Source organism: Microtus pennsylvanicus, chromosome 9 (genome assembly GCF_037038515.1).
Source record: "Microtus pennsylvanicus isolate mMicPen1 chromosome 9, mMicPen1.hap1, whole genome shotgun sequence".
NCBI lineage: Eukaryota > Metazoa > Chordata > Mammalia > Rodentia > Cricetidae > Microtus > Microtus pennsylvanicus.
In genome coordinates this window covers 39,829,255-39,843,065 of record NC_134587.1, presented here as the reverse complement: position 1 = coordinate 39,843,065, position 13,811 = coordinate 39,829,255, and the positions used below count along the sequence as shown (strand labels likewise).

Here is a 13,811-nt window from a genome sequence, read left to right as displayed (position 1 = left end):
TTCAAGAGAGGCTACCTTCAAGGACAGAGGGATAGATTCTGTGAGTCTACCCTGTGGGTCTTACCTAGGCACCCTAATCTACTGACTGACTCATGCTCTGCCCTCTGGACCTTACATGGCTCCCTCTTCCCAATGTCTCCCCCGCTGCTCCTCCTCTTGTTCCCCCCTTCTCCTCTTCCCCCTTCTCTTCCTCCTCTCCTCTCATCCCCTCCTCTTCCCTCCTCCCCCACTTCCCCCCTCCCCCCTTCTCCTCCTTCTCCCCCATCGCTGGTAGAGCCCAGCAGTAGAAAGCATCTGTCCTGGGTGCTTACAACCCAAGGAAACAAGGAATCTGAGGCCCCTAGAGCAGGGTGGTCTCACCCAGCCTAATGAAACAACAATCTAGAGATTGCTAAGGTCAGATGGCAGGGCATAGCTGTCCTTGGCTCTGCAGTGACCACCATCTGTCATTAAGAACCAAAGATATCAGAGGAAGAGATGGGAACCCCAAGCTCAGGTCCCTATGACCTTCCTGGACCTTAAGGCTTAGAGGGGTGCTCAGGACCCCACCATATTTAACTCCTGACTCCTTCCCAGAAGGCTGTAGGGCCATGCCTAAGTCAGATGCCATCCTCCCACCACACGTTGAGTTTTAGATCCTTCCCAGGAAGTGTGGAGTCGGACCTGAGATCGACTGCCTTCTGAATCCGGGCTCCCCGGATCCTGTTTTCATTCATAAGCCAAAAGTCACATACAAATAAATGCCCTCGACCCAAGAGTCTGGTGAACACAGCACACAGGTAATGAATTGAAAAGCACAGAGGGTAAGCATCTTACAAGAGATAAGCCTCGTCGACACTGAACAGCATGACGGAATCCTGTGCCAATCGACATGGTTGGTCACATCTAAGAGAACATAGATCACCCAAAACTGTTGAAATAAACCCAATCCACCAGCAGAGAAAGCCTTGGGACCATTGGAGACAGAAGGATTCTGTCCCGATGCTCACACCTGGGCGAAAAGGGAGTCAGCGAGAAGTCAGTCGTCTGAAGTGAACCCTAAATGCAGCTCTGCTCTGAAGCACCTCAATGGAAGATCTGAAGGCATCAAGCTGGCTCTGTGGAACTTAACTGCGTGTGAAGGATATTCTCAAAGTCCAGCCCGTTAACACTCAGCAGCCAGCACTAAAAAGGAAACTGGTCATGTGCTCATCAGCATGGGGTCTCAGAACATCACAGCGAAATGAAAGAAGCCCGGCTTCTCTAAGCAGTGGACCCCAGAGGGTCAGGGATGTTCCATTCCAACAAACTGAAGCCAATTGTAATGGCTATGATCTTTGGGTACAGGTAGCAAGACCCAGGGGCACATCTGAGAACCTCCTGGATGGTGGAGCTGGTATGTGCCAATATTAGAAGTCCAGAGGAGGCTCTGAAAATAAGGGTGCTTGCTGCTAAGCCAGATGGCCTGAGTCCACACCCTAGGACCCACATCATGAAAGGATAAACCTGGGCCGTGTGACGGCATTTTGCTCACACGGTGACACGGTAGGTTTAAAGTGAAGATTGAGTGCTCAAAACTGCTCAGCATCGGTGGCACCTGTGGCAGAGTTTCACTCTGGTGCTGGAAGCCTGCTGCTGGTGAGAGGCCAAAGGAGAAGATGCTCGTGCCTGGGACTGGAGGAGAGAGACCCACGTGGAGGAGAAAGGCAAAGCTGACCCAGCCAGCAGGTGAGCCAGCCCAGGAGGCCTCCGAAGGAGGAGCTCCTGCTGCTACCGCTTCTGTAGCAGAACACAGCTGAGTGACCAGAGACCAACGGAGAGTGCTGCAGCCACTGTGGAAGTCAGTGTGGAAGCTCCTAAAAACAGAAGCTAGAGCTACCGCAGGGCCACTCCTGGGACCACTCGGGAAAGCCTCTAAGTCAGCACGCCACAACGACACGGGCACATCTCTGCTTACTGCTGCCCTGTTCCCAGTAGCCAAGGTACAGGCTTAGCCTAGATGCCCATCAAGAGATGAAGACAGAGAAAATACGGCGTGGTACACCCAAAATGGAATTCTATTCAACCCTAAACAAGAGTGAAATGATGATATTTACAGAAAACCAGATGAAACTAGAGATCATTATATTAAGTTGAATAAACAAAATCAGAAAGAGAAGTAGGGCACTTTGACCCTCATCAGTAGAGTCCAGTTCTTGTGTGTGTGTGTGTGTGTGTGTGTGTGTGTGTGTGTGTGTGTGTGTGTGTTTATGACTTGTGTTACCTATTGTAGGTCTGTGTGAGAGTGTACACATATATGTGCAGCTACCCATGTGGCCAGGGGATGACATCAGATCCCCTGAGCTGAGGTTACAGGCAGTGGTGAGCCTGACATGGCTTCTGAGAACTGAATTTGGATGCTCTGGAAGAGTAGCGTGTGCTCTTCGTGAGCTATCTCCAGTCTCAAGGTCTAGATTTTAGTGTATGTGTCATGAAAGTAGAAAGGAGACCAGGAAAACGTAAGAAGAGGAAATGTAGGAAGGTTGAAACATGAAAGCAAAGTGGGGACCAGTTGATAGGGACGGAAAGCAAGAGGGAGGCGGGGGAAGGAGAATGAATGAGAACGAAGTATAATTAAGAATATGCACAGAGTTTGGCATGATGGTGCACATCTTTAACCCCATCCCTAGGGAGGCAAAAAAAAGTACATATGAAAATAAAAACTTTTAAAAGATTTTTATTTGTAATTGTATGTATATGTGGACAGGTAGTGTGTGTGTGTGTGCAGTGCCCACAAAGGCCAGAAGAGGCTGTTGGATCCCATGGAACTGCAGTTACAGGTGTTTGTTAGCCCCTCAATGTGGATGCTGGGGCTAGACTTGAGTCCTCTGCAGTATGCACTGTTAACCACTGAGCCATCTCTCTAGCTCCCAAAATAAAAAAGCCCAGTTTCAAAGAAAGGAACAAAATGGGATAAGCCTATGGTCTGTGCTCAGCCTCCCCAGGGTGAAGTGAGGGTGAGCGTCAGACTCGGCAGGGCAGGTGAACCAAAGGGAGCCATGAGCACAGCCAGTGGGAGTTTGCCGGGACTGGAGGATGCAAGGCAGCAGTCACAGCTCGGGCTCTGTGCAGTCACGCAACACCCTCTGAATGCCACAGCTACCACCTGGAACAGCATTCCAGCATCTGGAAGACTCTCAAGGCAAAGGGGTAGGCAGAGGATGACTGGCTGTCACGGCAGGATTGTGTGTGCACAGGAATCTGTGGGCAAGAACACGGTGCTGAGAGGCCTGGCTGCCACCTCTGTCATGAATTCATATGAGGGTCCTTGCCCTGGTTGCCCTGGACTCTAGAGGGTAGAGCTGTGTGGTCTCCATTCTGAGCGTCAACTGGAGTCTGTATGCTCTGGGAGCCGCCTCGGTCTGCTAGGGACGCTGCACACCCAATGCTGGCAGGAAGCCCACAGGTACGGGGGATGAGGACATCTAGGCATCTTCACAGTTGACTTGGCAGACCACGTGGCCACACACGGGTATGCACACATATGCACATGCACACACACACACACACACACAGGCACACACACACACAAGCACACACATATGCACATGCACACACGCACATGCACACACACATATGCACACACACAGGCACACGCACACATGCATGCACACGCATGCACACACACACAGGCACATGCCACACATACATGCACTCACATTTCCTACGTGGACCAGCTATCTCATGGGGCAGAATGGGGGACAGGAGAATAAGAGCCCGAGGCCGTGTAGTACCGTCTTTCGGAAGGATGGTGGCCTGCTTGGTGAGCCGCAGGATATGGCACGTGTCCAGGAACTCTCGCAGACTCAGGAAGCTGGAGATGTTCTGTCTGTCTGAGTTGGGGACAGAATCACAGCAGCAGGGGTGCCCATAAGACATTTGGAGGGTGGTATCCTAATCTTTCACGCTCTCCTTCACTGTCATTCTGGGCCTGGGACCCATTTCCAAGGCTAGGAGATAGGGTCACCCTGCAGTCTGTCCCTACAAACAGCCCTCCCCACGGGCATGTCCAAGTCGGCTACATTCAAAGCATGCCTCTCCTCTGCTCTGTCCACAGACCCCCTCTGCAGCCCAGGCTTGGTGCCCCTCCTCCTGGCCACCTCACTTCCTCACCATCCCCAATGCCTTCCCTGACACTCCGCCTTGTTCACACTGGATCCAGCCACCTCATTCAAAGCCTCCATTTCCCAGAGCTCAGTACTCAGAGCCCGCATCTCAACCTCCTCTGGGGCAGCATCTGAACAGTAACACATAAGGTTGTCCTATCCTGCAGCCCCTGCATCTAGACCCCTACTGGTGAGGGTCTCCCCTTGACTCTGCAGCTGCCACCTCCAACCCTACACACAGCCCTTCTCAGATGGCCCTTCACCAACCGCCCTCCCTTCCCATTGGCCAGCCTTCCCTCCCCTTCACCCTCCCTCACCTCTGTGTCTCTGGTCCCTGAGCCCTCCACCACCATGGTGCTCATACCCAGACCGCACAGCGTACTCACTGAAGAGCAGCAGGCTCTTGTAGTTGCTACCTGCACGGCCCAAGCGGAGGTAGACCAGGCCATACGTGTAGTCGGTGGACAGCACATGGAAACCCTTTATCCCCTTCACTACAAGAGAAGCACAGCAGCCACTGATGCCTAGGCACCCATGCCCACCCACAGTTCAGAATCTGGTGCCTAGGCACCCACGCCCACCCATAGTACAGAATCTGGTGCCTAGGCACCTACACCCACCCATAGTACAGAATCTGGTGCCTGGGCACCCACGCCCACCCATAGTACAGAATCTGGTGCCCAACACATCAGCTGGTACAGCACAGCCTCTCCTCCCAGGCCAGGTCACTCAGCCAGTTGTGGGACCTCAGCCACCCTGCTCGCCCATCTTGGGTGTCCGGCCACTGGCTCAGTTTCCCATGGCCCGGGCATCTTACTCACAGGTATTCCTGAACACAGGCTTCTTTCTATCCTTCTTCAGGGTCGTCTCCATGGACTGACACCCCTGAGGCCTGGGGGACAGGTGTGAGGAGCTGCAGCCAGAGGCCACCTTCCACCACCTTCCACCACCAACTTCTCCAGCTCTACTCACAACTGCCCCTGGACCTAGGGGTGGGGGTCAGGGGCCAAGACGGCCAGTTTGGGTGGGGTCCACTCCCAGCATCCCTTCCCCCGTGCCATGCATTTCTCTCCAAATCAGCCCTTAGGTCTCAGGAAAGGAAGAGGTAGTAAAACCATCTGTCTGAGGACTCCACTCTGCTTCCTGTCGGCCCCTTCTTCCCAGAGAGAGGCTGTCCCTGGCCAATCTGCAAAGGTGTACCAGGACCACTGTCCCCTCACCGGCTGAAGGCGATGACCACCTTGAGCTGCCCCGTTTTGTGCACCTTCACCACAGACGCCCCCAGCTTCCTCTTGTCTCTAGCCGGCAAGAACCCCCGGGTGTCCGTGGCGATGGCAATAATGTACCAGAAGCCTGAAAACTGCGGGGGCAGCACGGGAGGACGGTGTTGGAGCTGCTACACCATGCTGCCTGTCCAGGCTCCCAGCTAGAGAACAGAGCCAGCAAGAGGCCCTTTCCCAAGACCCAGACCACATCTGTATCTGCAGGTGGACACTACCCTGTCCCAAGCTGAAGAGAAGCTGGCGCTTAGCTGGTCAGGTGTCCAGGAGTCTGAAGCCTGGGCTGTGTCTACCATACCCACCCCAGCGGTTCCTTCCCTCTTGGCCTCCCTGTAACACCAACATTCAGCCACTTTCTCTCCTACTTGTCCCTGGGCCGCTAGCTGCCAACTTTTCCCCGATGCATACTCCTTGATCCTAATACTCTGTGTGTGCTTCTTACATTGTCCACCTCGCCTCTGCACCCACAGCCACCCCACCGGCAATCTTCCGCTTCAGGGCACCTCTAATGCTTGCCCCTCCACCCCACTGTTTTTGCAGCAGAGGTATCTCCAAGAGGTCCCAGGGCTGGAGCAGTGGCGGGAGACGACAGGTAACCAACACAGCTGGGCTCAACAGATGCCGTGCTCTGTCCTCCTGCTGAGGACATTATCCCAGATCACCCCACAGTTGGAGCTCTGGTCCTAAGTGGCCTTTGTACCCTGTAACCCTAGTACCTGATGAAGGTACCAGGGGGCATGAGGCTTACCTTGCCCCAGTTGAGAGTGTGGGCCTCCTTAGGGAAAAACTCCTCTGTCCAGGACACCACAGCAAGAGCTAGGGCTGTGGCTAGGGCCATTTCCAGCTTCATCCTTAGCAGCTCTGAGTTTAAAGCTGTATTTTGCCGTGCCCGCCCTGCTGTGGTGTCAGACCTGCCCTGAAGACTAGGGCCGCTGGGATGGGAAGGCGTGACTTCAAACTCTGCCCCTCCTTCTGAGAACTTTACCTTGGTCATGGTTGGTTACAACAGACTTTGCCTGTCTGGGAGGTCTCTGAAGACAGACACCATCCTGTTCTCAGAGGCCATATGGAGGCTGGTTCTCACATCCCTCACTCCCAAAGGGCTAGAACTACACACATCTGCCTACCATTGCAGTCTGGGCTGCCTCACCTAGCACCGGGTCCCTGGGACTCTCATAACCCTAGCCAAAGAGGGGAGGCGGAAGCCTAGGGTGTCTCTGGGACTAGACTCTTGGGCAAGTGTACAGACAAGAGGGATGAAAACAGTGTCCTCTAGGCATAAATTTTGGAACTCGCTATGGAAGTCTATTTATAGTGCCTGAGGAGCTGCTGATGACCAGGCCAGGAGAGAGAGAAAGAGAGAGAGAGAGAGAGAGAGAGAGAGAGAGAGAGAGAGAGAGAGAACTGATGTGTGCCCAAACTTTGACCCTTCCCCCCATGTTACTTTCTAATAGGTGACTTTGTTCCACCATTTCCTGACCAGATACCCCCTTTGCAATGAGGGCCCATAGGCTCAGGCCTTTGGAAATTCCATACACCACCATGTCCACCCCCAACCAACAGCCAGAGCCTAGGGATAGAGGAGCTGGGGCCCTGGGGGCACCTCCCTGCTGGGAAGCTCACAGATACTGACCTAACTCCCCTGCCAGCCAGTCTGTGAATTCTGTGTCCTCCTGCCAGGCCGCCTGTGGATACTAACCCCCTATAAGTTGTTTGTGGATGCTATCTGTGCTTTCCTACTGTGCAACGCTCAGTGTCTCTTTCTACTAGGTAGTGCATAGGTGTTTGGACCCGGTCCTTGGATTCTGGTGGTCCAGGGCTGTCTTGATAGTGTCCTGACACTCGTCTAGACCAGGCACCTCAGCTTTTGCCATTCTTGGTGGCTACATCCTGTCCCCAGTGAAAAGTCAGCATTCCTGTCTTCAGGCTCAAGAATTCTCACAAGGGATATTAGTGCATCAAATTCTTTTGTCCCTGAGCTGGCTCTGTGGTCCCATGGTCTGTTCTCTGGCAACGTCCTCTTCCACAGCACAGGAACCATCCCACCCCCAGAGAAGACACATTGTGGCAGGTTTACTTGTGAAGTTGCTTTATTTTCAACCCCAGCCTGAGCCTAGGGGAGCAGAGAATCAACACCAGCACCTCTAGCCGCTGAGTAAAGACAGTGCCTGTCCACCTCCACCAGGATGCGAGGATGTGATGCTATCTCCGGGGTGGGGCATCACTGAAAACCAGGGCAAGAGTTGGCAAAGGGCTTACGACAGCCTTCATCCTCACCTTCAGTGACCTTCCCACCAGCAGAGTCGTGGGCTTTGAAGAGGGTCCACTCAAAGCCTCAGGCGCTACCTGCTCCCCAGGGAGTCAAGAGTGGTGCAGAAAAGGTGGCCTACCTGGAGGATCTTGTGTGCACACGTGACTGGAAAAAAAAAAAAACAAGCCAGTTGTGAGAGCAGGGCTGCAGCAGATCCCAGGATCCTACCCACAAGCCTCTTCCAAGAAGGCTGTTCCTACAGACTTGACTATGTATGACAGGCGTAGGTGAAGCACCCACAAACCAGTTGAAGAAGACGAACCATCTCCACCACCCCAGCCACTCCGTGTGTGTCAGACCTGCCTGCGCCCCCCTGTGGCCAGTACTAGTAACACTCACGGTCCTTCCGCAACTGGGCCTGCTGCTGGGCACGGAAACCCAGACCCTGGCTCCATTTGGTGAACAGCTTCATGGCCTCGTAGCTAGCCACCTCTGTCCTACCTGGGCATGAAGGAGCAGCCTCTGAGAGACAGTCAGAGTGTGGAGAGCGTGACTGTATCCCCCGACCCTTTCTTTACCCCAATCCCTAGCAAACTTCAGGGTAGCTGGAGCTTGTCCCTGTATGTTCCCTACTGGGGGCTGTGGACACAGAGTATCTATGTCTGGGGCACCAGCGACCCTGAGCAACCTTGCCTGTCCCCACTTACTGTACAGCTCCACTGTGTTGAAGGCCTCATCCCCAAACTCCAGTTGTGTGAAGACGACGGCGTAGTCCTTGAAGTTAGTGCCCAGCACCCGATAATCCAACACGCCAATAGCTAGAGAGCGAATGCAAGATCCAGGGCGACAGAAGAAATGGGAGCATCATGCAAGTCAAAATGGGGAGCATAGCCAAACCCTATTCAACTTCAGCAGAGGTCTCAAGCTGTCCCCTGGCCCCTGACTGTGACAGCAAGAAGCAGTTCTCAGATGCTGGTGGACAGACAGACAGATGAGCGCTTGCCCCAGCTCAGCCCAGGGTGACTGAGAGCAAGCGGGTCAACCTCTCCCAGTCCTATACTTTGCGGGTAGAACACTACTATCCAGGCACCCCGCCCTCTTAACTCATGAAGAAGCCCAAGGATAGAGACTAGGACCCCCCAAACACATGCATCTGGGCACACAGGGGTGGGGAAATGAGGCCTAAGACCTCTCTTCAGGGGCCTCTCTCTGCTGAGAATTGACCCCAGGGCCCTGACTGTCAGATCCTTTATCGGCCCACAGAACGGTGCCAAGACCTCTGGAGCAGAGTGATCTCCTTCCTGCCAGGCCTGGCCCTGCCAACTGCAGCCTGGGAATACACAGGAGCTGGCCTTCACGGTGATAGGACGAGGAGGTCCTAGGGGCATCACACTCACAGGGATTCTCAAACACCCATCGAGAATTCTGCTTCAGCAGCTCCACCGTGTTCTGACGACACCCATCTGGCCTAGGAAGCAATGGCAGGAAGGCCTCTGAGACACACACATGTCAGCCAGCAGGGAAGGCCAAAAAGGGGGTTCACATTTCATGATGTCGGGGTTACACAGAAAACCTTCCCGGGGGCCTGAGCAGCACTCATCATTTCTTTTTTTTCTAAACATTTCTTATGGTTTATTTAGCTTTTATTTTATTATTTTATTTTATGAAGGTGTCAGATCCCCTGGAACTGGATCTTCAGACAGTTGTGAGCTGCCATGTGGGTGCTGGGAATTGAACCTGGGTCCTCTGGAAGAGCAGTCAGTGCTCTTAACCACTGAGCCATCTCTCCGGTCCCATCATCATTTCTTTCGTTTCCCAAGGGATCCACACTGTTGGGTGCTGAGGGCTCAAGAGACATTGGCTTGTGGTTCAAGCAAGAAGACACTATCCAGACATCCCCTGAGGCCTCACCCTCTGAGGTGAGAAAACACAGGAGAAGCTCAGCAGGATCTGCTAGACAAAACTTGACTGCAGAGCTGGGAACAGGACACCTGCAGTGAGCAATGCCCGGGAGGTTCTGGAGGAAAACAGCATAAGCTGGTCCAGCAGACCAGGAGATGCACCTCACACCCACAGCAAAGTCTGGGTCAATGAGCAGATCACAGGAACAGAAGAGAAAGTTAAAAACAAAGAAAATTTACCCAGAAGTGTACCTCTGACAACGGTCATAAACTAAGTCATAATTCAGCAATGTAGGCTGCACAGCCACCTGAGTGTGCCTCACACTCTCTCACCAGGCCAAGTTCTAGAAGTACCAAAGATTCAAGACTTCCAGGACTGAAAGGGAAAGGAAACTCCCACCCCCACCCTGTGTCCTGGCAACCAGAGCCCTCAGACACAAAGGCTGCTGTGCACTCAATGCAGAACTAAAAAGCACTTCAGAGACACAAAGTCCCCCTCGAACCTGGAGAAACGGCCAGGCAGTTCAGAGCACTCGCTGGTCTCACAGAAGACCCGGCTTTGGTTCCCAATGCTCACACAGTAGCTCACCACCATTCCTAACTCCAATGTCAGGGGATCTGATGCTCCTCTCTGCCCTCTATGGCATCAGGCATGCACATGGTACACAAACATGCATGCGGGCAGAATATTCACACACATAAGTATTTTCAAAAAGCCTCCCAACATCAGAAAACAAACTATAAAATAGCTCTGTAGCTAGTTTGGTTTTTTGTTTTGTTTTGTTTTGTTTTGTTTTTGTCTTTGTGACCGAGTATCAGAAACATGAGTCAGATGTGCAGAAATAGCTACACCTGCCATGCCAAGCCCTGGAGGGTGGAGGTGGGGGGATCATGAGTTCAAAGTCATCCTTGTCTGCAGCCTGTCTCAGTGGCTCAGGTCCTCACTAAGCAGCCAGCCTGGCACACCAAATGAGGCACATTTAAGAGACATTCATCCCACTTCCCCACAACTCCCACCAGGTGCCTCAGGGACTGCTATGTGTTATTTCACTAGACAAGGCAAGCTTGACCCTACAGGCTAGACTAGCCTGAGGCTTTGGTGACCTCCTTCTGAAAAGATGAATGCTTGCAGCTAAGCCGGTGGCCCTGAGGACCAAACGCTCCACAAGACTCAAAGAGAAAAAGAACAAAGGAGTATCAAGTCATGCCGTCAGAGGCCAGGGACAGAGATTCACAGGCTGGCAGAAAGTGGATGAGGCAGGCAGAGTCCACCAGGGGAAGGAAGAAAGGGCAACAGAGGCAGGGAGCGTTCCACTCAGGGGACCTCAGGAACAGAAGAGATTAACCCGGGGAGCACAAAGGAGTGGGGAGCACGGAGAGCCAACCATGCAGTCAGGAGCTGGTCTGCAGAATCCAGTCCTCTCTCTGAAGGAGGGAGACAAATCCCACAGCCCCTCTGGGGAAGGTCTCCTGCTGAGGAAGCTGAAACAGAGTCCCTAGCTCAGGGGTTGCCAACTCACCCCTGCCGGGAAGACAGAACTCTCAGCTTGTTATCCGGAGTGAGAGTCACCAGGACGCCTTCTACATTCTTCATGTCCTTCTCCACCATGAAGTCCTTGGCACGGGAGGCCATCGCCAGGATGTACCAGGGCCCAAGGAACTAGGGGAATCATTGGCTGAGATACCGGGCTCTCCTCCTTCAGAGCAGTTAAAGAACTCCCGCACCCTTCACACAGTCTAACTCCCTCGATCCATGCTTATCCAGATTGACTCTTGGGGATGCAAATGCTGTATAGCCTCAAAGGTAGGGCCTGGCCCGAGGACCTGTTGCCCAAGAAGGCTGTTACCTGCTTAGGATCCAGCCTTCCCAGCCACAGGGCCTGGACCGGGGACATAGAGACCAAAGCAAGAAGAGCAGCCGCCAGAAACACCACCTTCATGCTTCCGGAGGCCACCGTGCAGTAGGCCGGGATGTGCCATCTCCCACCAGGAAACAGTTTATACGACTCTAAGTGCCTCAGTGTGGGTGGCCACTAACTGCCAGGATAGCATTCTGACCTCTCACAAAGCAAAATCACTCAGAGTGGGGAGGGTGGTGTTGAACTGTGCTGGTCTTGGTGTCTAGCAGAGGCAAGAGAAGCCCAGGAACCTGTTCTAATCAACAACACAGTGCCCACTCCCCAGAAAGTTCCAGAGTAAGCCTCCTAAAGCTGTCCACCCTGTCTTCTCCCCTCCTCAGGACCAGTATTCTCCCAAGCTTCTCTTTTCCTGATCCGTGCAGGTCCAAGCTGAGGTCAAGTCCTAGTTCCAGGTTGGCCAAGTAAAAGGAGTCTGTCCAGAAACCATAGTTTCAGACATTTTTTGCCTCAATCATTAAAAATACAAAAAGCCACCCCCAAAGACTTCCTTTTAAGCTCCATTCCCACCCTCACTGGCCACACAGCCTTCTGCTTTGCTGGCCTGTGACCTCCCACTGGCTCTAACGGCCAGCCCTGCAACCAAGCTAGGACAGGTTAGTTGTCCCTCTGTCCCCTCTGTCCCCTATCTGGACATATTCATTTTCCATCCATCTCCAGCTGGGCCACATCTACATGTCTGCACTCTAAGACCAAATCCTGACTGACTTCAGCCAGACCCTGTTAAGTATTTTCTCTTCGAGGAACCTCTCTGCCAATGGAAATAATCCCAATCAAACTGAATCAAACCAAATTAAAAGATGCCCATGTTTAATAGATGAGAAAACTCCCAGGTAGCCCTGGGAAAATACGCAAAGGGGAAGAGAGAGAAAAGGGGAGACCACACAAAACACAGAGACCACGTGTTCATTCTCTGGGGGGCAGTTTAAATTGTCTGTGGGAGTGGGCTCAACTTTCCCTGAGGAGGGGATACCCTTTGGAGGGCTTTCTTGACCCTCCTGGGGAGGCACCACCATTTGGCAGGCTTTCTTGGAGGGGGAGTTTGGACTGAGGCAACTCCCAGGGGAGGGAGCTTATGACAGGAGCTGGGGTGAAGCCCCAAGCCAAACAATCCTTTATATAAACCCTTTTGTATAGAGGGTTGTTAGGGAGCTGAAGGTGATGCTTTAGAACAAAAATACCCTAAACCCCATCAAACACTGTCTGTAGCCTGGTCCCCAAGACTTTCCTCCTGATTCCTGTCTGCAGCCTGGTCCCAAAGGCCTTCCGATTGCTGTCCACAGCCTGGTCCCTCATGATTGCTGTCCGTAGCCTGATCCCCAAGGCTCCTCTGATTGCTGTCTGCAGCTTCAGCTATCCAACACAAAGTCATTGGAGCTAATAACCGGAGCAGAAGTTCTGGGTGGGGTTTATCAGACCCACCATACTCAAGAGGTGGGGAGGTGGTAGGCGGATCCTCCTGCCTGCAGCCAAGACTGTAGCCATCCACCCCTGAGACTGGCTCATCATCACAGATGCCCTGCGCACTTTTGCACAAGGCTGCAGGTCTTCAGGACCCAGAACAGAGAAGAGTGAAGCTCACGCTTCGCCTCCGTTATACCCAGCCCCCGACCATCCCCATCCTCAATCCAAGCCGGCCTTGAGGACCCACGGGTGCAATGTGTCCACAGCTTGAGTCTCTGCAGAAAAGACATCCTAATAAAGCTCGCTGCTGGCCCCTGCTGTGGACGGGTAAAGGTGCACACACCAGACCCTGGGTAAACGTCAGCTAAATGGTCTTCTGTCCAGCTCAGTGACCTAGAGTCAGACCTTGAACCTGGATTAGGATGGCTCCTGGCTGACGACCTCCCAGACACCTGACAGAAAAAAGTAAGATTTCTCTTAGAAGACAATTGCTCCAAAACTCTCATCCTAACCTTCAGATCGATGCTGTCAATCATTTTAAAACATATATTCCAGCCAAAACACATAGGCCTAAGACAACAGAATGAGGAGCAGCAGGGGAAAACAGACAGGAAAAGCGGTGACTTATGCCGGGATCTTCCACAGCAGACTGGAGAGAGCTCTGGGGACAGTACTCACGGGCGAAGCCACCTTCGGAGGGTCTCAGAGGAACAGGAAATGAGAGAAGGCGGTATAGGAAAGGAAAGTCCATGAGAGTCTGGTTAGGTTGGTGCCTGAATTTCTTCACCACCTTGAAAAAGTTTTGCTGCTCCTAAAGACGAAAACTCCAGCCATACCTGCCATGTAAAATACTGCCAGGCAGTGGCAGCAAACTCCTTTAATCCCAGCACTCAAGAGACAGAAGCAAGGGAATCTCTGAGTTTTCAAGGCCATCC

At 52.9% G+C, this 13,811-nt stretch overlaps 2 protein-coding genes across 2 annotated transcripts; both read right to left on the bottom strand.

The window, feature by feature from the left end:
- Positions 1-3,101: 3,101 nt before the first annotated feature.
- Positions 3,102-6,254, bottom strand: Lcn10 (lipocalin 10). Its single transcript, XM_075984430.1, has 6 exons — positions 6,153-6,254; positions 5,345-5,484; positions 4,946-5,016; positions 4,511-4,618; positions 3,753-3,851; positions 3,102-3,219 (listed from the first exon to the last, which is right to left on the bottom strand). Exons 1-6 carry the CDS (start codon positions 6,252-6,254, stop codon positions 3,191-3,193), a joined length of 549 nt encoding a protein of 182 aa, XP_075840545.1. The 3' UTR covers positions 3,102-3,190.
- Positions 6,255-7,746: 1,492 nt separating this feature from the next.
- Positions 7,747-11,496, bottom strand: Lcn6 (lipocalin 6). The gene is made up of 6 exons (XM_075984600.1): positions 11,404-11,496; positions 11,077-11,216; positions 9,053-9,123; positions 8,363-8,473; positions 8,055-8,156; positions 7,747-7,820 (listed from the first exon to the last, which is right to left on the bottom strand). The coding sequence occupies exons 1-6, from the start codon at positions 11,494-11,496 to the stop codon at positions 7,747-7,749; spliced, it is 591 nt and encodes a 196-aa protein (XP_075840715.1).
- Positions 11,497-13,811: the final 2,315 nt, after the last annotated feature.

What these genes read in the sequence shown, in the direction of transcription:
- Lcn6 (XM_075984600.1), bottom strand. Translation starts at nt 11,496, where the DNA reads ATGAAGGTGGTGTTTCTGGCGGCTGCTCTTCTTGCTTTGGTCTCTATG. An exon ending in ATGGGTGTTTGAGAATCCCT is followed by an intron (nt 8,474 to 9,052) that starts GTGAGTGTGATG and finishes TTCGCTCTCTAG; the next exon opens with CTATTGGCGTGTTGGATTAT. An exon ending in CAACACAGTGGAGCTGTACA is followed by an intron (nt 8,157 to 8,362) that starts GTAAGTGGGGAC and finishes CTTCATGCCCAG; the next exon opens with GTAGGACAGAGGTGGCTAGC.
- Lcn10 (XM_075984430.1), bottom strand. Translation starts at nt 6,254, where the DNA reads ATGAAGCTGGAAATGGCCCTAGCCACAGCCCTAGCTCTTGCTGTGGTG. An exon ending in GCCTGTGTTCAGGAATACCT is followed by an intron (nt 4,619 to 4,945) that starts GTGAGTAAGATG and finishes CTTCTCTTGTAG; the next exon opens with TGAAGGGGATAAAGGGTTTC. An exon ending in CACCATCCTTCCGAAAGACG is followed by an intron (nt 3,220 to 3,752) that starts GTACTACACGGC and finishes TCTTGCCCACAG; the next exon opens with ATTCCTGTGCACACACAATC.